At 40.2% G+C, this 18204-nt stretch overlaps 1 protein-coding gene across 1 annotated transcript in view; it reads left to right on the forward strand.

Annotated features, from left to right (window-relative positions):
- Positions 1-5543, forward strand: part of PEX13 (peroxisomal biogenesis factor 13) — a 34439-nt gene extending 28896 nt beyond the window's left edge. The window contains exon 4 of the mRNA XM_033239140.1: positions 2291-5543. Coding sequence (XP_033095031.1) covers positions 2291-2589 — 299 coding nt within the window. The 3' untranslated portion in view covers positions 2590-5543. The remainder of the gene's footprint in view (positions 1-2290) is intronic.
- The last annotated feature ends 12661 nt before the right edge of the window (positions 5544-18204 follow it).

Here is an 18204-nt window from a genome sequence, read left to right on the forward strand (position 1 = left end):
GCATTACTGTTAGTCCTTGATTACTGGGACTGGTGTTGCTTCTTTATTACTTCAGTAGTGTTTACCTCAGAAATTTCATCATGAGTATTTTAGGAAATATTGTCATGAAGTATTATAGAACCCCAGCAAGAAATTTATACACATCTCGGGTTTATTTTTGGACCAAGTCACTGATACTTTTTAATGACTCTAGGCAAAATGACCTTTTCCTTCACCTTTCCTGAGTAATGATTATCAGGATTTTTGTGGATTTTTTTTAATATGTGTGTTTGTGGGGATTCAAGTTTATTGTAAAAAGTGATGTTTTGTTGCTAAAGGTACTAATAACAATAACATATTATTTATTGAGTACTTACTATATACAAAGTACTATATTTTACATATTTCATTTAACCCTTACAATAATACTGTGAAGTGGTACTATTATTATCCCGTCCTTGTTTTACACTTGAAGAAACTGAGACTCAGAATAAGTAAATTATCCAGTGTCACGAAGGCAAGGTACAATAGAGCTGGACTATGAATCTAGGTTTGTCTAACTTGAGACCCTGTGCTTTTAACAAATCTGGCTGTTTTTTCATGGAAGGATCTATTAATGGAAACTTCACCTTTTTTTGGCTTTGGTCATTCTATGCAGGGAAGAAATACCTTCAATGTTCATTACTATGCAAATAGTTGAAATCATTACTATGTAAATAATTGAAAATTTGGGATGAGATTACTAAATCTTTGCCTCATCCCTAGTACAAAAATCCTAGACTTAAGTGAGGTGCAGTGGTGTGTGCCTATAGTCCCACCTACTCAAGAAGCTGAGGCAGGAGGATCACTTGAGACCAGGAGTTTGAGGCTGTAGTACACTGTAATCACACCTGTGGAATAGCACCACTGCACTCCGTCCTTGGCAATGTCTCAAGAGAAAAATAAAATACAAACCTCTAGACTTTTAGGTGTTCTATTCATATTTTTCTTTTTTTCCCTTTTTTTTTTTTTTTTTTTTTTTGAGACAGAGTCTCACTCTGTTGCCCGGGCTGGAGTGCAAGTGGCACCATCTCGGCTCACTGCAACCTCCGCCTCCCAGGTTCAAGCGATTCTCCTGCCTCAGCCTCCTGAGTAGCTGGGACTACAGGCACACGCTGCCACACCCAGCTAGTTTTTGTATTTTTAGTAGAGACAGGCTTTCACCATGTTGGTCAGGCTGGTCTTGAACTCCTGACCTTGTGATTCGCCCACCTCGGCCTCCCAGAGTGCTGGAATTACAGATGTGTACCACCACGCCTGGCCTATTCATATTTTTCTTATAGGGAAAATAGCAATTTACTATTTTGAGTTTCAAACGAGTGATTTTTTAAAGATTTATTGTTAGAGACAGGAACAACACAGATAATTTTCATTAGGGGTCATGTGGTTTCTTTCAGTTACTTAATAACACTTCAGAAAAATTTTATATTTCATTCTTCAATGAATAGTACCTCTTAACACTAGCTTGCTTCTTGGCTTTCCTCCATTGCTCAAGAAAAGTGTGTTTGGGCATTTGGAACAAAATCAGTCATAGACATGGTAAATTTGTTTTTTTCTATTATTATAGAGCATTAAACATTAAAAAGTCTTATATTGTGCCTAAATTATAATGTTGAACTAAAATTGTAACAGTTAAGCAGCTTTTTAAAGATATAGATAAGATAGGAAAATACCATAGAATATTGAATACATTAAATAATCTTCCTTTAAGCTTAGAATATTGCCTTTATTTATCATACGGCTAGAAATAACAGAGGTCTTCAATTTTTTGCCCACTTTGGATTGAAATTAATATTCACTATCTTCAGGATTGTGTATCACAATCACATGAAATGAATTTTATATTTTTGCCAAAAGTAGGCTAAGAAAGCTGAGTGTGTAAAGGTATATCTTTTCTATACTTATTCCTAACTTACGCAGTTGAGAAGGAATGAGATACTCATTTCTTAGACTCCAATTTAAAATATGAAAGACATTGTTTTCAGTTTTGAGAGAACTAAATCTCCTTACTCTATGAATGGACCAACTGATGCAAACTGTATGTTCTTCAAGGTAGAAGGAAATATTTAGTAAGTATAAAATAAAAATAGAAGAATGGACCCTAGAACTGTTAAGCCTACTCAGCATTTGATTTTGAATGTATATGCATGTACTGTTTGTTATCTACTATGTAAGCATAACAGATTTTCCTGAATATGATACTTTACCATTAATATTCTGTTGGACCTCCAAAGTATATTGTAATTACAAGACTGTCTTTTTTTTCCATCAGAACAACAACCCAAAGTGCGTGGTTGGCTTCTGGCTAGTCTTGATGGCCAAACAACAGGACTTATACCTGCAAATTATGTCAAAATTCTTGGTAAAAGAAAAGGTAGGAAAACAGTGGAGTCAAGTAAAATTTCCAGGCAACAACCATCTTTTACCAACCCAACAGTAACTAAAGGAGCCACGGTTGCTGATTCTTTGGATGAACAGGAAGCTGCCTTTGAATCTGTTTTTGTTGAAACTAATAAGGTTCCAGTTGCATCTGATTCCACTGGGAAAGATGGAGAAAAGCAAGATCTTTGATATCTTTCATGTTTGCTTGCAGTTGAACAATAGAGTACTTTTTAAAATTATTTCTCACAAAGAAATGAATGTACAATCCAATGAAAACATTTGTTATTGGCTATTTCAGGTGTTTTGCTGCTAGAAATTATTAAAGTTACACACTAGTATGTTGGTCTGGTGACCTGGTTACATTTTATTACACACATTATTGGACCATAAGGACATTTGTTTCACCTAGATTTTAAGATTATGGAGACTGCTGTCATTTTCATCTTACTTAGATCTCTAGGTTTATTGGAAGAGTAAGATTGATGAACTATAACATGCACAGTTTGGTACAGTAGGGATCATTAATACTTTTTAAAGTTCTAAATTAATTGACTTGGAATCCTTAGAAATGGAGTGATAACGTATCAATACGAGAACAGGCAAAAGGTAAATTTTTTTTTACAACTTTAAGTAATCTCAACAATAAAATTTTCTGATCTGTATTATATCCAGTGTTGGGTTTATATTTTCACCCACAAACAACTGACACTACTATCTTTTACTGTATTTTTAAAAATTTATCTTGAAAAGGTCACCCAGAAGCATTCTGAAGGAGATGGTTCTAGAATGATAGAGTATGTAGCCCTAATAGTTTTCCCTCCTAGCAAAAAGTCTGAAATTTATCTTTCTTACAAACTGTTCCATTTCTTCTAAGGATCACTTAATTATTTATCTCTTTAAGCGGGGCGTGGTGGCTCACGCCTGTAATCCCAGCACTTTGGGAGGCCGAGGTGGGCAGATCACCTGAGGTTGGGAGTTCGAGACCACCCTGACCAACATGGAGAAACCCCATCTTTACTAAAAATACAAAATTAGCCAGGTGTGGTGGCACATCCCTGTAATCCCAGCTACTCAGGAGGCTGAGGCAGGAGAATCACTTGAACCCAAGAGGCAGAGGTTACAGTGAGCCGGAGATCTCGCCGTTACACTCCAGCCTGGACAATAAGAGAGAAACCCCATCTCAAAAAAAAAAAAAAATTATTTATCTCTTTAAAATATGACTGGTTTTCGTACTGGGTGAATCAGAAGTATATGAAAGGTATACTTTCTTTTCCTACAACAAATACTAGAGTTCTTTTGAGTCTGCACTTAATGATATAATCAGTTATAATAGTAATTTTTAATCGTTTCAAAGATTTTTTGCTTCTACCTTGTGTAATTTTTTTTAATTCCATATTTAGGATGCTCTAAATATTGAAAATGTGTCACATTGGATACATTTCTCTTTTAGGTTTAATTTTTACTACTGTGACTTATGTATAGTCTTAGTGCTCAACTGCCATTTAGAATATGATAATCCTCACGCTGTAATCTCAGCACTTGGGGAGGCCAAGGCGGGCGGATCATCTGCGGTCGGGAATTTGAGACCAGCCTGGCCAACACAGTGAAACCCTGTCTCTACTAAAAATACAAAAGTTAGCTGGGCGCAGTGGCATGCACCTGTAGTCCCAGCTACTCAGGAGGCTGAGGCAGGAGAATCACTTGAACCCAGGAGGCAGAGGTTGCAGGGAGCTGAGATCATGCCACTGCACTCCAGCATGGGGGATAGAGCAAGACTGTCTCAAAACAAAATAAAAACAAAAACAAAAGAATATGGTAGTGCTATTTGACATGTTTTTTGGTTTATAATGATTTTAAATGCAGTTAACTTTCAGTACACTGAATATTTCCCCAGAAAATTGGAAACTTCATATACTTGCTATGAACATATTACAGAGTAATACTATCAGGAATACAGGTGTATAAGAATACATTTATAGATATTGTTGAAAACTTGGAACTGTTTGATAAAAATTGTGATTTAGTATGTTTTTCTTTTTCTTTTTCTTTTTTTTTTTTTTGAGACGGAGTCTTACTCTGTCCCCCAGGCTGGAGTCCAATGGCACAATATCAGCTCACTGCAAGCTCCACCTCCCGGGTTCACGCTGTTCTTCTGCCTCAGCCTCCCCAGTAGCTGGGACTACAGGGGCCCACCACCACGCCCGGCTAATTTTTTTTGTATTTTTAGTAGAGACGGGGTTTCACCATGTTAGCCAGTATGGTCTCCATCTCCTGACCTGGTGATCCACCCACCTCAGCCTCCCAAAGTGCTGGGATTACAGGTGTGAGCCACCGCACCCGGCAGTTTAGTATTTTTTTTTTTCTAGTAGACTATGTTCAACAAGTAAGTAATTCTCGAGTAGTTCAGACTGAAACATACGGAACCAAGTACATACCCAGCATAGAAGAACTTTACTAAAGGCTTCTTGGAAAGCCCTTTTTTGAAATGACAGTATCATAAGTAGCATATCTTTTAAAACAGAAATCTTGACCCAGTGCAGAAAAATAAATACTTTATAGTAAAACGTATTTATCTTTGGCCAATTTTCCAACACCCAGGTATTAGCCTTGAAGTTGAAGAGATAAGGTTTCTTGTGTATTATTTTTCATTTGTGTTCTACAATTAAAGGTTCTGCTTTGATTTGTTAGATAATTTATAGAAATTTTGTTCTCAAAACAAATTTTTGATAAATTATTAAATTTGGGGTTGAGATGTCTAAATTGAATGCTAGAAGTAAAGTAGAAGTGACCACTATTAAAGATGTATAGGGAGAAGAGTATAGCACAAAGTGATAAAACAGTGGCACTTTTGTAAGGGTGTTTATTGTTTGGTTAAGTCTGCTAAATTATAGTATGCATTATCTGGTGACTATTTGTGTCTGAAAATTCCTTTTGTTTTAAAATTCTGGAGAAGGAATTGACTAGAATAAAGAGAAATTTTGTAACCTTTTTTATCATGACAGTTTTAGAATAATTTTTTTAGCTGAGATAAATGTTCAAGGCTCCAATATTATTTTTAGGAACTTATTTAAGGAGTGCTACTTTACAGAAATTGCTAACACACCGTAACATTTTTAAATAAAATATAAGTTACAATAATAAAACGTTTCTTTTAATTTTTCTGATTATATTTTATGAGTTCAGAAAGGAAATGGTAAGAGAACTATACATTTTCATGTTTTAACATTTTATGTACGTACTTGATTCAATCTGTGTCATAATTACACATTACTTGAACACAGCTATCCTTTATCTTGTGCTTTCTTTAGTGGAAAAATGAACAGAAACTGAATGCAGTTAAATTTTTATTTTTAGTAGGTTGTGAAGTTACTTTTATGGAGAAATAAAAATATGTGAAACTTGATTGACTTTTTCTTTAAGATAAATTGTTAATGCTTTTGCAGTATTAGAATTAATATGAAGTCTCTTTTTAACATTATTGTATATATTACCTACTGCAAACATGTCTGTTCTATTTCTTTGTGATTTAAAGAAAAATAGGCCAGGTGTGGTAGCTCACACCTATAATCCCAGCAATTTGGGAGGCTAAGGCGGGTGGATCACAAGGTCAGGAGTTCGAGTCCAGCCTAGCCAATATGATGAAACCCTGTCTCTACTAAAAATACAAAAAGTAGCCAGGCATGGTGGTGGGTGCCTGTAGTCCCAGCTACTTGGGAGGCTGCGGCAGGAAAATTGCTTGAACCCGGGACGCAGAGATTGCAGTGAGCCGAGATCACGCCACTGTACTCCAGTCTGTGCTATACAGCGAGACTCTAACTAAAAAGAAAAAAAAAGACAAATAATACATTTATATAGAATTACCTACAGGTGTGTTAAAAAAAAAAGACTTCATACCTAGATTTTGGGGGATCTAGATCCTAGTTTAGACATCACTGCTTACTATAAGATTTAAGTCCCATTATTTGTTTTTCAGTTTCCTAATTTATAACAATAGGTATAGCTGCTACACCTGCCTCACATGAAAGTGCTTTTTTTTTTTACTTTAGTTTCAGTTTTTCTGAGATGAGTTTTGCTCTTGTCGCCCAGGGTAGAGTGCAGTGGTGAGATCTCGGCTCACTGCAACCCCCGCCTCCTGGGTTCAAGCAGTTCTCCTGCTTCAGCTTACCTAGTACCTGGGATTACAGGTGCATGCCACCACGCCCGGCTAAGTTTTGTATTTTTAGTAGAGACGGGGTTTCATCATGTTAGTCAGGCTAGTCCCCAACTCCTGATCTCAGGTGATCTGCCCGCCTCAGCCTCCCAAAGTGCTGGGATTACAGGTATGAGCCACCGCACCAGGCCTGAAAATGCTTTTTAAAAAATACAGGGGCTGGGTGCGGTGCCTCATGCCTGTAATCCTAGCACTATGGGAGGCCGAGGCAGGTGGATCACCTGAGATCAGGAGTTGGAGACTAGCCTGACTAACATGATGAAACCCCGTCTCTACTAAAAATACAAAACTTAGCCGGGCGTGGTGGCATGCACCTATAATCCCAGCTACTTGGGAGGCTGAGGCAGGAGAATCACTTGAACCCAAGAGGTGGAGGTTGCAGTGAGTGGAGATGGCGCCATTGCACTCCAGCCTGGGCAACAAGAGTGAAATTTTGTCTCAAAAAAAAAAAAAAACAATTTTATGGGCCAGGTGTGGTGGCTCACACCTGTAATCCTAGTACTTTGGGAGGCTGAGGCGGGCAGATCACCTGAGCTCAGGAGTTCAAGACCAGCCTGGGCAACACGGTGAAACCCCATCTCCACTAAAAATACAAAAAATTAGCCTGGCATGGTGATACGCACCTCTAGTCCCAGCTACTCGGGAGGCTGAGGCAGGAGAATTGCTTGAACCCGGGAGCCGACATTGCACCACTGCACTCCAGAGTGGGCAACACAGTGAGACTATCTCCAAAAAAAAATTATATATAGAGAGAGAGAGACAGAGAGAGGTGCTGTGGTGGCTCACACCTGTAATCCCAGCATTTTGGGAGACTGAGGTGGGCAGATCACCTGAGGTCAGAAGTTCAAGACCAGCCTGGCCAACATGGTGAAACCCCGTATCTCCTAAAAATACAAAAACTAGGCCGGGCAAGGTGGCTCACACCTGAAATCTCAGCACTTTGGGAGGCCAAGGCGGGCAGATCACGAGGTCAGGAGATCGAGACCATCCTGGCTAACATGGTGAAACCCTGTCTCTACTAAAAAAACTAGCCGGCCGAGGTGGCGGGTGCCTGTGGTCCCAGCTACTCGGGAGACTGAGGCAGGAGAATGGCGTGAACCTGGGAGGTGGAGCTTGCAGTGAGCCAAGATCGCGCCACTGCACTCCTGTCTGGGTGATAGAGCGAGACTCCATCTCAAAAGAAAAAAAATACAAAAACTAGCTGGACATGGTGGCAAGCGCCTGTAATCCCAGTTATTCAGGAGGCTGAGGCAGGAGAATCGCTTAAACCTGGGAGGCAGAGGTTGCAGTGAGCCAGGATTGTGCCATTGCACTCCAGCCTGGGCGACGAGTGAAACTCCGTCAAAAAATAGAACTATTCTTGTGTTCTGTTTTACCTTAAGAGTTTTTATTCATCTCCCTCCTGCAATTTCATACTCTACTCCCCCTAGTTAATATTTGTCCTTCCAAGCCATCTCTCATATTTTGGATATAGTTTCTTGAAAACCATATAATAATATTTATATGTTTAAATTTTTTACATAAATGATATTGTGGCATAAATTTTATTCTGCTTCTAACTTTCATAAAATATTAGGTTTTTAAGACTTATCCACATTAGTTATATAATGTGCTTTTTTGTTGTTGTCATTGTGTTTTTGAGACAGTCTCGCTATGTCGCCCAAGCTGAGTGCAGTGACGCTGAGTGCAGTGACGTGATCTTGGCTCACTGCAAGCTCCGCCTCTCAGGTTCACGCCATTCTCCTGCCTCAGCCTCCGGAGTAGCTGGAACTACAGGCGTGCGCCACCACACCCGGCTAATTTTTTGTATTTTTATAGAGACGGGGTTTCACTGTGTTAGCCAGGATGGTCTCAATCTCCTGACCTCGTGATCCGCCTGCCTTGGCCTCCCAAAGTGCTGGGATTACAAGCTTGAGCCACCACGCCTGACCTAAAATGTGCTTTTGACTGGTGCATATTATTCTATTGTGTTCTTATACCAAAGCTTATCTTTTCCTCTAGTCACAGATACTTGTATTTTTCCCAGCTATTTCCACTTCTGCAAGCTTGTACATGTCTTCCTATGAAGGAAGAATGCCCTTTCAGGAAACCTGCCCTTTCATTTATTCGCTATGTATGTCCTAGAGTTTGAGGTATATGCATATTTAATTTAAGTCATTCTGGATCATTCTCAGGAATGGTTGTCCCAGTTTTCCTTTCCACAAGCAAGACCTGAGGGTTTCATTTTCTCTTCATTTTCAGTAGCACTTGATATTTTCTGATTTTTGCTAATCTGATGTGTATAAAATATTGTTTTTTCTTAATCTGCATTATCTGATTACTGATGAAGTATATGCTTTTTAGTCATTCTGATTTTTCATTCTGTGGATAGTCTGTACTTACAGTTTGTCTCTTTGCTATTAAGTTTTTCTTTCTTGCTGATTACAGTATAGTATAAACAGTGTGTGTGTGTATGTGTATATATATATATATATATTTTTTTTTTTTTTTTTTTTTTTGAGACAAAGTCTGGCCCTGTTGCCCAGGCTGGAGTGCAATGGTGTGGTCTCACCTCACTGCAACCTCCACCTCCTGAGCTCAAACTATCCTCCCACCTCAGCATCCCAAGTAGCTGGGGCTAAAGGCCTGTACCACCACGCCTGGCTAATTTTTGTATTTTTTTGTAGAGATGGGATTTCTCCATATTGCCTAAGCTGGTCTCGCACTTGTGAGCTCAAGAGATCTGCCTGCCTCTCTGCCCCGAAAGTGGTGGGATTACAGGCATGAGCCACTGCTCCCAGCCAAGAAATTATTTATAAGTAGATACTATTTTCTTGTCAAGTTCAGATGTTGGAAATAACTTGCCATTTGTTCATTCTTGTCTTTGTTTTTTTTCATATAATAGAAATCCCCCTAGTGGTTTATGTTTTTTATGTCTTTTGTTTTGTTTTGTTTTTGAGATGGAGTTTCCCTCTTGTTGCCCAGGCTGGAGTGCAGTGGTACAATCTTGGTTCACTGTAACCTCCGCCTCCCGGGTTCAAGTCATTCTCCTGCCTCAGCCTCCCGAGTAGCTAGGACTACAGGCATGCACCACCACACCAGGCTAATTTTTATTGTATTTTTAGTATAGACATGGTTTCGCCATGTTGGCCAGGCTGGTCTCGAACTCCTGACCTCAGGTGATCTGCCCACCTTGGCCTCCCAAAGTGCTGAGATTACAGGCATGAGCCACTGCGCCCAGCCTTAGGTCTTGTTTTTCTATTGGTTTTATAGTTTTATCATTTAAATTTAGGTCTTAAATTTAATTGGAATTAATTTTTGGATATAGTATGAGGTATGAATTCAACTTTTTCTCCATCTAGTCATTAAAAGGAAGGGGTTAACCCCTTCTCTTGCTATGGGGAAAAAATTATCTTGGGTTTACTTTCTGTTCAGCACTGTTTCCTTGGTAACCTACAAAGTTAAGATAAATATGGAAAGTAAACTCTTAACAGGCAGCCTTTTTTGTTTGTTTTAACTGTAAAAAGACAAAGCACAGATGTTGATTTATCTGAGTAAGATATGAAACTGGTAACCAAGCTTGTTCCTTGTTGTAGGGACCTGGAACCTACCTTGAGGGTTTTTTACAAGATAGTGCTCCCTATCACACATGAGGTTTACCTAAGGAGGATGCCTCCTCTACATGCTAGTTGTTTACTGTGCTATATCTTTCTGCCAACCTAAGTGACCTTGGTGCCAAGTTATATTATTTTGGGTTTTCTGAGTGAATGTTTGCAGAGCGTGCCAAGTAGGATTGCAGTCAGTTTTTCTAGCACCATCTACTACATAATCCGTATCATCTCATTTCATTACATTCCAAGTTCTGTAAGCATGAAACTGGGGCTCTCTGTTTTGTTGGTATGTGTCAGTTTCTTTCCCAGTACAACATTGTCTTTTATTTTATTTTATATTTTATTTTATTTTATTTTATTTTTGAGACGGAATCTCTCTCAGTCACCCAGGCTGGAGTGCAGTGGCGAGATCTTGGCTCACTGCAAGCTCTGCCTCCCAGGTTCACGCCATTCTCCTGCCTCAGCCTCCCAAGTAGCTGGGACTACAGGCGCCTGCCGCCACACCCAGCTAATTTTTTGTATTTTTAGTAGAGACGGGGTTTCAGTGTGTTAGCCAGGATGGTCTTGATCTCCTGACCTCGTGATCCGCCCGCCTTGGTCTCCCAAAGTGCTGGGATTACAGGCGTGAGCCACCGCGCCCGGCCCTTTTTTATTTTTTTGAGACAGAATCTTGCTCTGTCTCCCAGGCTGGGGTGCAGTGGCGTGATCTCAGGTCCCTGCAATCTCTGCCTCATGAGTTCAAGCGATTCTCCTGTTTCAGCCTCCCAAGTAGCTGGGACTACAGGCGAGTGCCACCATGTCTGGCTAAGTTTTTTAGTAGAGATGGGGTTTCACCATGTTGGCCAGGCTGGCCTTGAACTCCTGACCTCAAGTGATCTTCCTGTCTCAGCCTCCCAAAGTGCTGAGATTACAGGTGTGAGCCATTGCGCCTGGCATGTCCTTCCCTCACAGTCCTTATACTTCTCTTTTGTTGATTTGGCCAAGTTGTCAGTCTGTATTTAACATTAACTGCGGTAGCAGGCATTTTTCATCTTATTTCTGCTTTAGATTCTAAAGTTGCTCTATTAACTCATGATGTTTGCTGTGAGTTTTATGCTAGTCTTTATCGAAAGCTTTTCTCTTTTTTCTCTCTGTTTTTTTCTCTTTCTCTCTCTTTTTTTTTTTTTTTTTTTGAGATGAGTCTCGTACTGTCTTCCAGTGGAGTGCAGTGGCGCGATCTCAGCTCACCACAAGCTCCGCCTCCCGGGTTCACGCCATTCTCCTGCCTCAGCCTCCCAAGTAGCTGGGAGTAGAGACGGAGTTTCACTGTATTAGCCAGGATGGTCTCGATCTCTTGACCTTGTGATCTGCCCACTTCGGCCTCCCAAGGTGCTGGGATTACAAGCATGAGTCACCATGCCCGGCCAAAAGCTTTTCTCTTTTATAGCTAATTTAAATCTGCATTAGCGGGGCCAGGTGCAGTGGCTCACACGTGTAATCCCAGAACTTTGGGAGGCCAAGGCAGGCAGATAATTTCAGCTCAGGAGTTCTAGACCCACCTGGGCAATATGGTGAAACCCCATCTCTACAAAAAGTAAAATTAACCAAGCATGGTGGCACATGCCTGTGTGGCACGTGCCCGTAGTCCCAGCTACTTGGAAGGCTGAAGGGAGGATTGCTTGAGCCCAGGAAGTTGAGGGTGCAGTGAGCCATGATTGTGCCACTGCACTTCAGCCTGGATGACAGAACAAGACCCTGTCTCAAAAAAAAAAAATATAAAAGAAATATTCATTTGTCTAGATGCTTTTTAGTTTCTCACTTTTAGTAATGTGGTAGATGACATTGAGTTTTCTGATATTGAACCTTTGTAATCTTACTTGATATAATTTTTAAGGAAATTATTTTATCAAATATTAAAATAAAAAGGGTAACATGCAGAAACCTAGCTGTATACAGAAAAGGCAATATTACCACTATTTGGTGAGGTATGCTAGGTGATGATAACCTGAAAAGAGGCACGAGGTCATAAGACTGGCTTCAGTTCCTCTGAGAATTTACAGGAGACTTTTCTGGGGAGATCATTGGGCAAGGCCCTAAGCAAATTCTGAGAAACATTGGGTTATCCATAATTAGTGTATTTTGAAAGGTGTACTGGCTACTGGAGCACACCTGTCTAGGATTAACTCCACAGAGGACTTGCTTCTGCCTCTGCTGGCAGTGTGGGAGTACCATCATTCTGGAACCACTACAGTCCTCCCTTGAAGGTTGTAAGGATGGGAAACATGAACAGCTTTTGCCCACTCTACTTAGTGGCCCAATGCTCAATGTCCTGACAGCTAGGCCATTATAGGCATCCACCCTCAGGGCACCCATACCCCTTTTCTTCTCCCTGCAGTTTCCCAGATCACTGGTTTTGATTGATTTGGGGTCCCCTCTCCCCACTTCTATGAGTCCAGCAGTGCTTTAATGTGTCCCAGCCAGGGTCTTCCTTGTTCACCAAGAAAGTTTCCCATGTAGCTCACCACACCAGAAGTAGAAGTTCCTCCAGATTCCAGACTCTAATAGCCAGTTATTACAAAGGAAATCAATAATACCTAGTGGCTTTGTTTCTTTGGGATGTTTGGTTTTTTAACTATTAAGAATATTTACTTTATACAAATTAATCCACAGTTTGAAATTAACTGGGAAATATGTCTTAATGGGATATGAGCAAGGAATGGAGGACATTAGAAAATAGAAAAGCCACAAATTCAGGAAGAAAAATGTTAGCAAACTTAATAACAAGCATGTATATTTCAACAAGTCTGTATATTTCATCTTATTTTTCTCATTTTGCCACAGATCCTCATAGGGCCTTAAATTGAGATGGGCATTTGGAAACTGCTGCTTTAAAACTTAGGAAGATTCCTAAGTGTCTTCTGACAAAAGCTGGTAGATTTATAATAGTGTAGTTTTATGTATTTTTTGTAGTCTATGGTACTCTTATTTGAAATTCTTTGAAAATTGGTCATTCATGTATGATACATGGCAACTAAACTGATTAATTGGAAAAGCCCACTCTTTAACCATTGTCTTTTTTTTTTTTTTTTTTTTGAGACGGAGTCTCGCTGTGTCGCCCAGGCTGGAGTGCAGTGGCCGGATCTCAGCTCACTGCAAGCTCCGCCTCCCGGGTTCACACCATTCTCCTTCCTCAGCCTCCCGAGTAGCTGGGACTACAGGTGCCCGCCACCACGCCCGGCTAGTTTTTTTTTTTTTTGTATTTTTTTTTTAGTAGAGACGGGGTTTCACTGTGTTAGCCAGGATGGTCTCGATCTCCTGACCTCGTGATCCGCCCGTCTCGGCCTCCCAAAGTGCTGGGATTACAGGCTTGAGCCACCGCGCCCGGCCTTTAACCATTGTCTTAATGATTAATTGTGTTTTTCCATTTGTATGTGAAAATATACAAACTTTTAAAACAATGACAATGGGTTTCTTAATATGAATGGTAAACACATTTTCCATTTAAAACTTGTTAATATTCATTAAGTTCAAAATGGATCAAAATTTTTCATATATTTCTGGGACTGGAAAATGAGAAGATTAAGTAAGATGACTGGTAAACTAATAAAGGTTATTGTGAACACCAAATTAAGGAGTCTTTTTTTTTTCCCTTTTCTAACAGTATTTTCCGGGACGGAACATTTCACTTCTTACCACATTGTTACATTTGGGGTGAGACCCCTGTTTGAATTCCAGTTCTGTCACTTTCTAGTTTTTTTTCTTTTCTTAAACTGAGACGTGGTCTGGCTGTGTCATCTAGGCTGGAATGCAGTGGTTCGCTGCAACCTCTGCCTCCTGAGCTCAAGCCGTCCTCCCACCTCCCAAGTAGCTGGGACTACAGACACACACCACATCTGGCTAATTTTTTTTTGTATTTTTTGTAGAGATAGGGTTTTGCCATGTTGCCAAGCTGGTCTCAAACTCCTGAGCTCAAGCAGTCCACCCACCTCAGCCTCCTGAAGTGCCGGGATTACAGGTGTGAGCCACCCTGCCCAGCCTATAGTTTCCTTAGAGAATTTAACCCATGTATCTCAGTTTCTTCATCTGTAAAATGGGGATAATAATCATACCTATTTCATTAAGTTGTTGAGAGGAGTAAGCAATGCTGTGTACTGTGCACTTAGAGCACTTCCCATATAGTAAGGGTTCAATATAAACTCTTGTTAAAAGTGGTAAGCACTTTTTAATAACCATAGTAGCAAGATGCAGTTTTCAATCAGGAGCTATCTTAAAGACTAAAGCCCTGCTAAGGGGATCAGGTGGAACAGTGTCTAGGAATAGGGATATTCTTGAATAGCAGCCTATTAGAAGAATAGGAAAGTCTCTTTGGGAGGCCGAGGCGGGCAGATCACAAGGTCAGGAGATTGAGACCATCCTGGCTAACAGGGTGAAACCCCGTCTCTACTAAAAATGCAAAACATTTGCCAGGTGTGGTGGCATGCGCCGTTAGTCCCAGCTACTGGGGAGGCTGAGGCAGGAGAATGGCGTGAACCCAGGAGGAGGAGCTTGCAGTGAGCCGAGATCGCATCACTGCACTCCAGCCTGGGCAAGAGAGCGAGACTCCATCTCAAAAATAAAAAAGAATAGGAAAGTCTCTGTTTCTAGCACAGGTACTGAGAGACAAAGGGGAAAAATATTATTCAACAGTAAGCAATCAGTAGAAGCTTGATAGGCTTGGGGAAAAAAGTCAACAGTCAAGATTCTGCAGTGTTAGGTATGGAACTGCCATACACATATACACATAAGGGATGACACCATGTAGGACTTGTAGTCTCAACACTTGGCATCTCAATTTAGGAGAATATTATAAACAGGGGCCTCTACTTTTGGTAGTAAAAAGCTCCATGCTGGAACGTAACTATCGGAGACACTTGGAACATGAACATAGCCTCAACACATACCTTTTACTTTCTTACAGACCTTGAAATAGACAAAAAATGTTTATTGATACCTCCTACTTTTCCACATTTTGTTGTTTTGTACAACCCTATGCTTTGTCATGGAGAAAAAGATGTTTAATTTTAAATCTCGTTCTCTGGTAATGTTTGGTAGTAGCTGGAGTCTCAAAGGCATTTAAACTTATTTTTATTGCCTTTTATTCATAAACATTTATCCGTGTGTATATTTTTAGTATGAATGGGGTTCCTTTTTAGTTTCCCATTTCAGTGTAATTTAAAATGTTTCAAAAATGTATTCTAATGAAGTAAATAATAGCAATCTGGGTAGCATATAATCCTTGAAATTAATCTGTTATGTAGACACTGCTAATTGACCACCAGTATTCACTCCCATAATGTAAAAGTGAAACTCTCCTACATTTTATTTAGCTACACTGCTGCTCAGAGTCTATATTTTCTTTTTCTTTTCTTTCTTTCTTTTTTTTTTTTGAGATGGAATTTCACTCTTGTTGTCCAGGCTAGAGTGCAATGGCGCAATCTCAGCTCACCACAACCTCCACCTCCCAGGTTCAAGCGATTCTCCTGCCTCAGCTTCCCAAGTAGCTGGGATTACAGGCATGCGCCACCATTAGAGACAGGGTTTCTCCATGTTGGTCAGGCTGGTCTCGAACTCCTAACCTCTGGTGATCCACCCGCCTCGGCCTCCCAAAGTGCTAGGATTACAGGTGTGAACCACCATGCCCAGCCAGAGTCTGCATTTTCTAGCCACCTCATTTGTAGTTAAGTTCTAGCCAATGGGATGTAAGTGGAAGTGATGCATTTGACTTTGGGATCATGTCGTTAAAAAGTACTGGGGCATGCAACAGGTATATGAAAAAATGCTGAACGTCACTAATCATCAAGGAAATGTTAATTAAAGCCACAACGAGACATTACGTCACACCTGTTAAAATGGCCATAAAAAAGACAAAAGATAAGTGTTGGTGAGGGTATGGAGAAAAGGGAAGTCTTGCACATTGTTAGTGGGAATGTAAATCAGTTCAGCCATCATGGAAAACAGTTATGGAGATTCCTAAAGAAAATAAAAAATAGAACTACCCTATCATCCAGCAATCCCATTACTGGGTATAAATCCAAGGGAAATGAAATCAGCAGTCAAAGACATATTTGCATTCTTCTGTTCATTGCAGGATTATTTGTAATAGCCAAGATAAGGAATCAATCTAAGTGTCCATCAACTGGTGAATGGATTAAGCAAATGTGATATATATACATAAGGGAATACTATTCAGCCTTCAAAAAAGAAGGAAATCTTGTCATTTTTGGCTACATGAATGAACCTGAAGGATATTATGTTAAGTGAAATAAACCAGGCACAGAAAGACAAATACCACATGATCTCGTATGTGGAATCTAAAAAGTTAAAGTCAGAGAGTAGAATGGCAGTTACCAGGAGATGGGTGGTGCGGGGAATGGTGAGTTATTGGTAACAGCATACAAAACTTTAAGAATAAAGTTCAACACATCTGTTGTAGAACATGGAGACTATAGTTAATAACAATGCAGTGCCTGTAGTCCCAGCTATTAGGAAGGCTGAGGCAGGAGGATCACTTGAGCCCAGGAGTTCAAGGCTGCAGTGACCCCTGGTCACACCACTGCACTCCAGCCTGGCTACAGAGTGAGACCCTGACTCCAAAAACAAACAACAATGTGTACTTGAAAACTGCAAAGAGAGATTTTAAGTGTTTTCACAAGTGTGTGAGGTAATGCATATGTTAATCAGATTGATTTAGTCATTTCACTACACATATTTTGAACAGTATGTTGTACGCCATAAATATATACAATTTTTGTCAATTTTAAAAATAGATTTTTGAAAAGTACTGGAGCATGCATTTCCCTTGCCCTGCCTCTCCTATTGAGGTAGGAGTGAAAATTCTGCAGCCATTTCAGACACTGAGAGACAAGTTGTCTGTCAAGTTTGACAAAGCAGCTGTATCAGCCCTGGACCACCCACCTCTGTAATTTGAGAAATAAACTTTTATTGTGTTTAAGCCACTGTGTTTTGGGTCTTTTTCTTAAAACAATTTAGACTGTACTGAAACTAATAGAGGAATAGATGAGCTTCTGAACATCCCATTTCCCCCTTGGTGAAAAGGGGGAATGGGATGAAAGCCTTAGGTGAAATTGCCCATTCTGCATAAAGGGCTTCAAGGAGGAACATCTGTACAATGGGGAAGAAAGATTCTTCCTTGACCAAAAGTCATTGAACCTAATGAGTCAGCCATTTGGCCTTGGACAAGTCACTTAAACTTTCTCTGTATTTGAGACTTAAATTGGAAAAAATTGAAGAAGTTGGCCTCTCAAGAATCCTTTCTAGCTATCATTTCATAAATGTATGTTGTTCTAGAAAAGGGAATAACGAGAAAGCTTGAGACAGTAAGTATCCAACTTGATCCTAAGATGCTTACTAGTAAGTGGATCAACAACAGGAGCAGAGCAGATGTAATGGAGTGGGTCCAGTACAGTTTTATTATCTTCAATCTCTGTTTACAAACTAGTGTTTGTTTGTTTGTTTGTTGAAACAGGGTCTTGCTCTGTCACTCAGGCTAGGTTGCAGTGGTGTAATTGCAGCTCACTGCAGCCCCAACCTCCCAGGCTCAAATGATTCTCCTCCTGCTTCAACCTCCCAAGTAACCGGGACTACAGGCACACGCCACCACACCTGGTTAATTTTTGTATTTTCTGTAGCGACAGGGTTTCACCATGTTGTCCAGGCTAGCAAACTGGTTAACTGACTTAGTGTCGTTTTGTGGAACCTTGCTAAAAGCAAGGAATGGTAGCCAACACAAACTCACATTCTGGCCTTTTCTAGACGCTTTCCTCAGAGCTATATATGTGCTTGACGATCTGCCTTCAAAGTTAATATGGGTGACATTTTTCCCCAATACATTTGGGAACAGTCACTAGCCTTCTGGCCTGCAATATGTTTCCACCTGCTAACCAATGCCATATATATCTTAGATCTTTGTTATGGTAGGTAGCACACCATTTTCAGGGACCAACTTTCTCTTCTAGGGAACACACT

Source organism: Trachypithecus francoisi, unplaced genomic scaffold (assembly GCF_009764315.1).
Source record: "Trachypithecus francoisi isolate TF-2019V2 unplaced genomic scaffold, Tfra_2.0 Lachesis_group17, whole genome shotgun sequence".
In the NCBI taxonomy this organism is placed as follows: Eukaryota; Metazoa; Chordata; class Mammalia; order Primates; family Cercopithecidae; genus Trachypithecus; species Trachypithecus francoisi.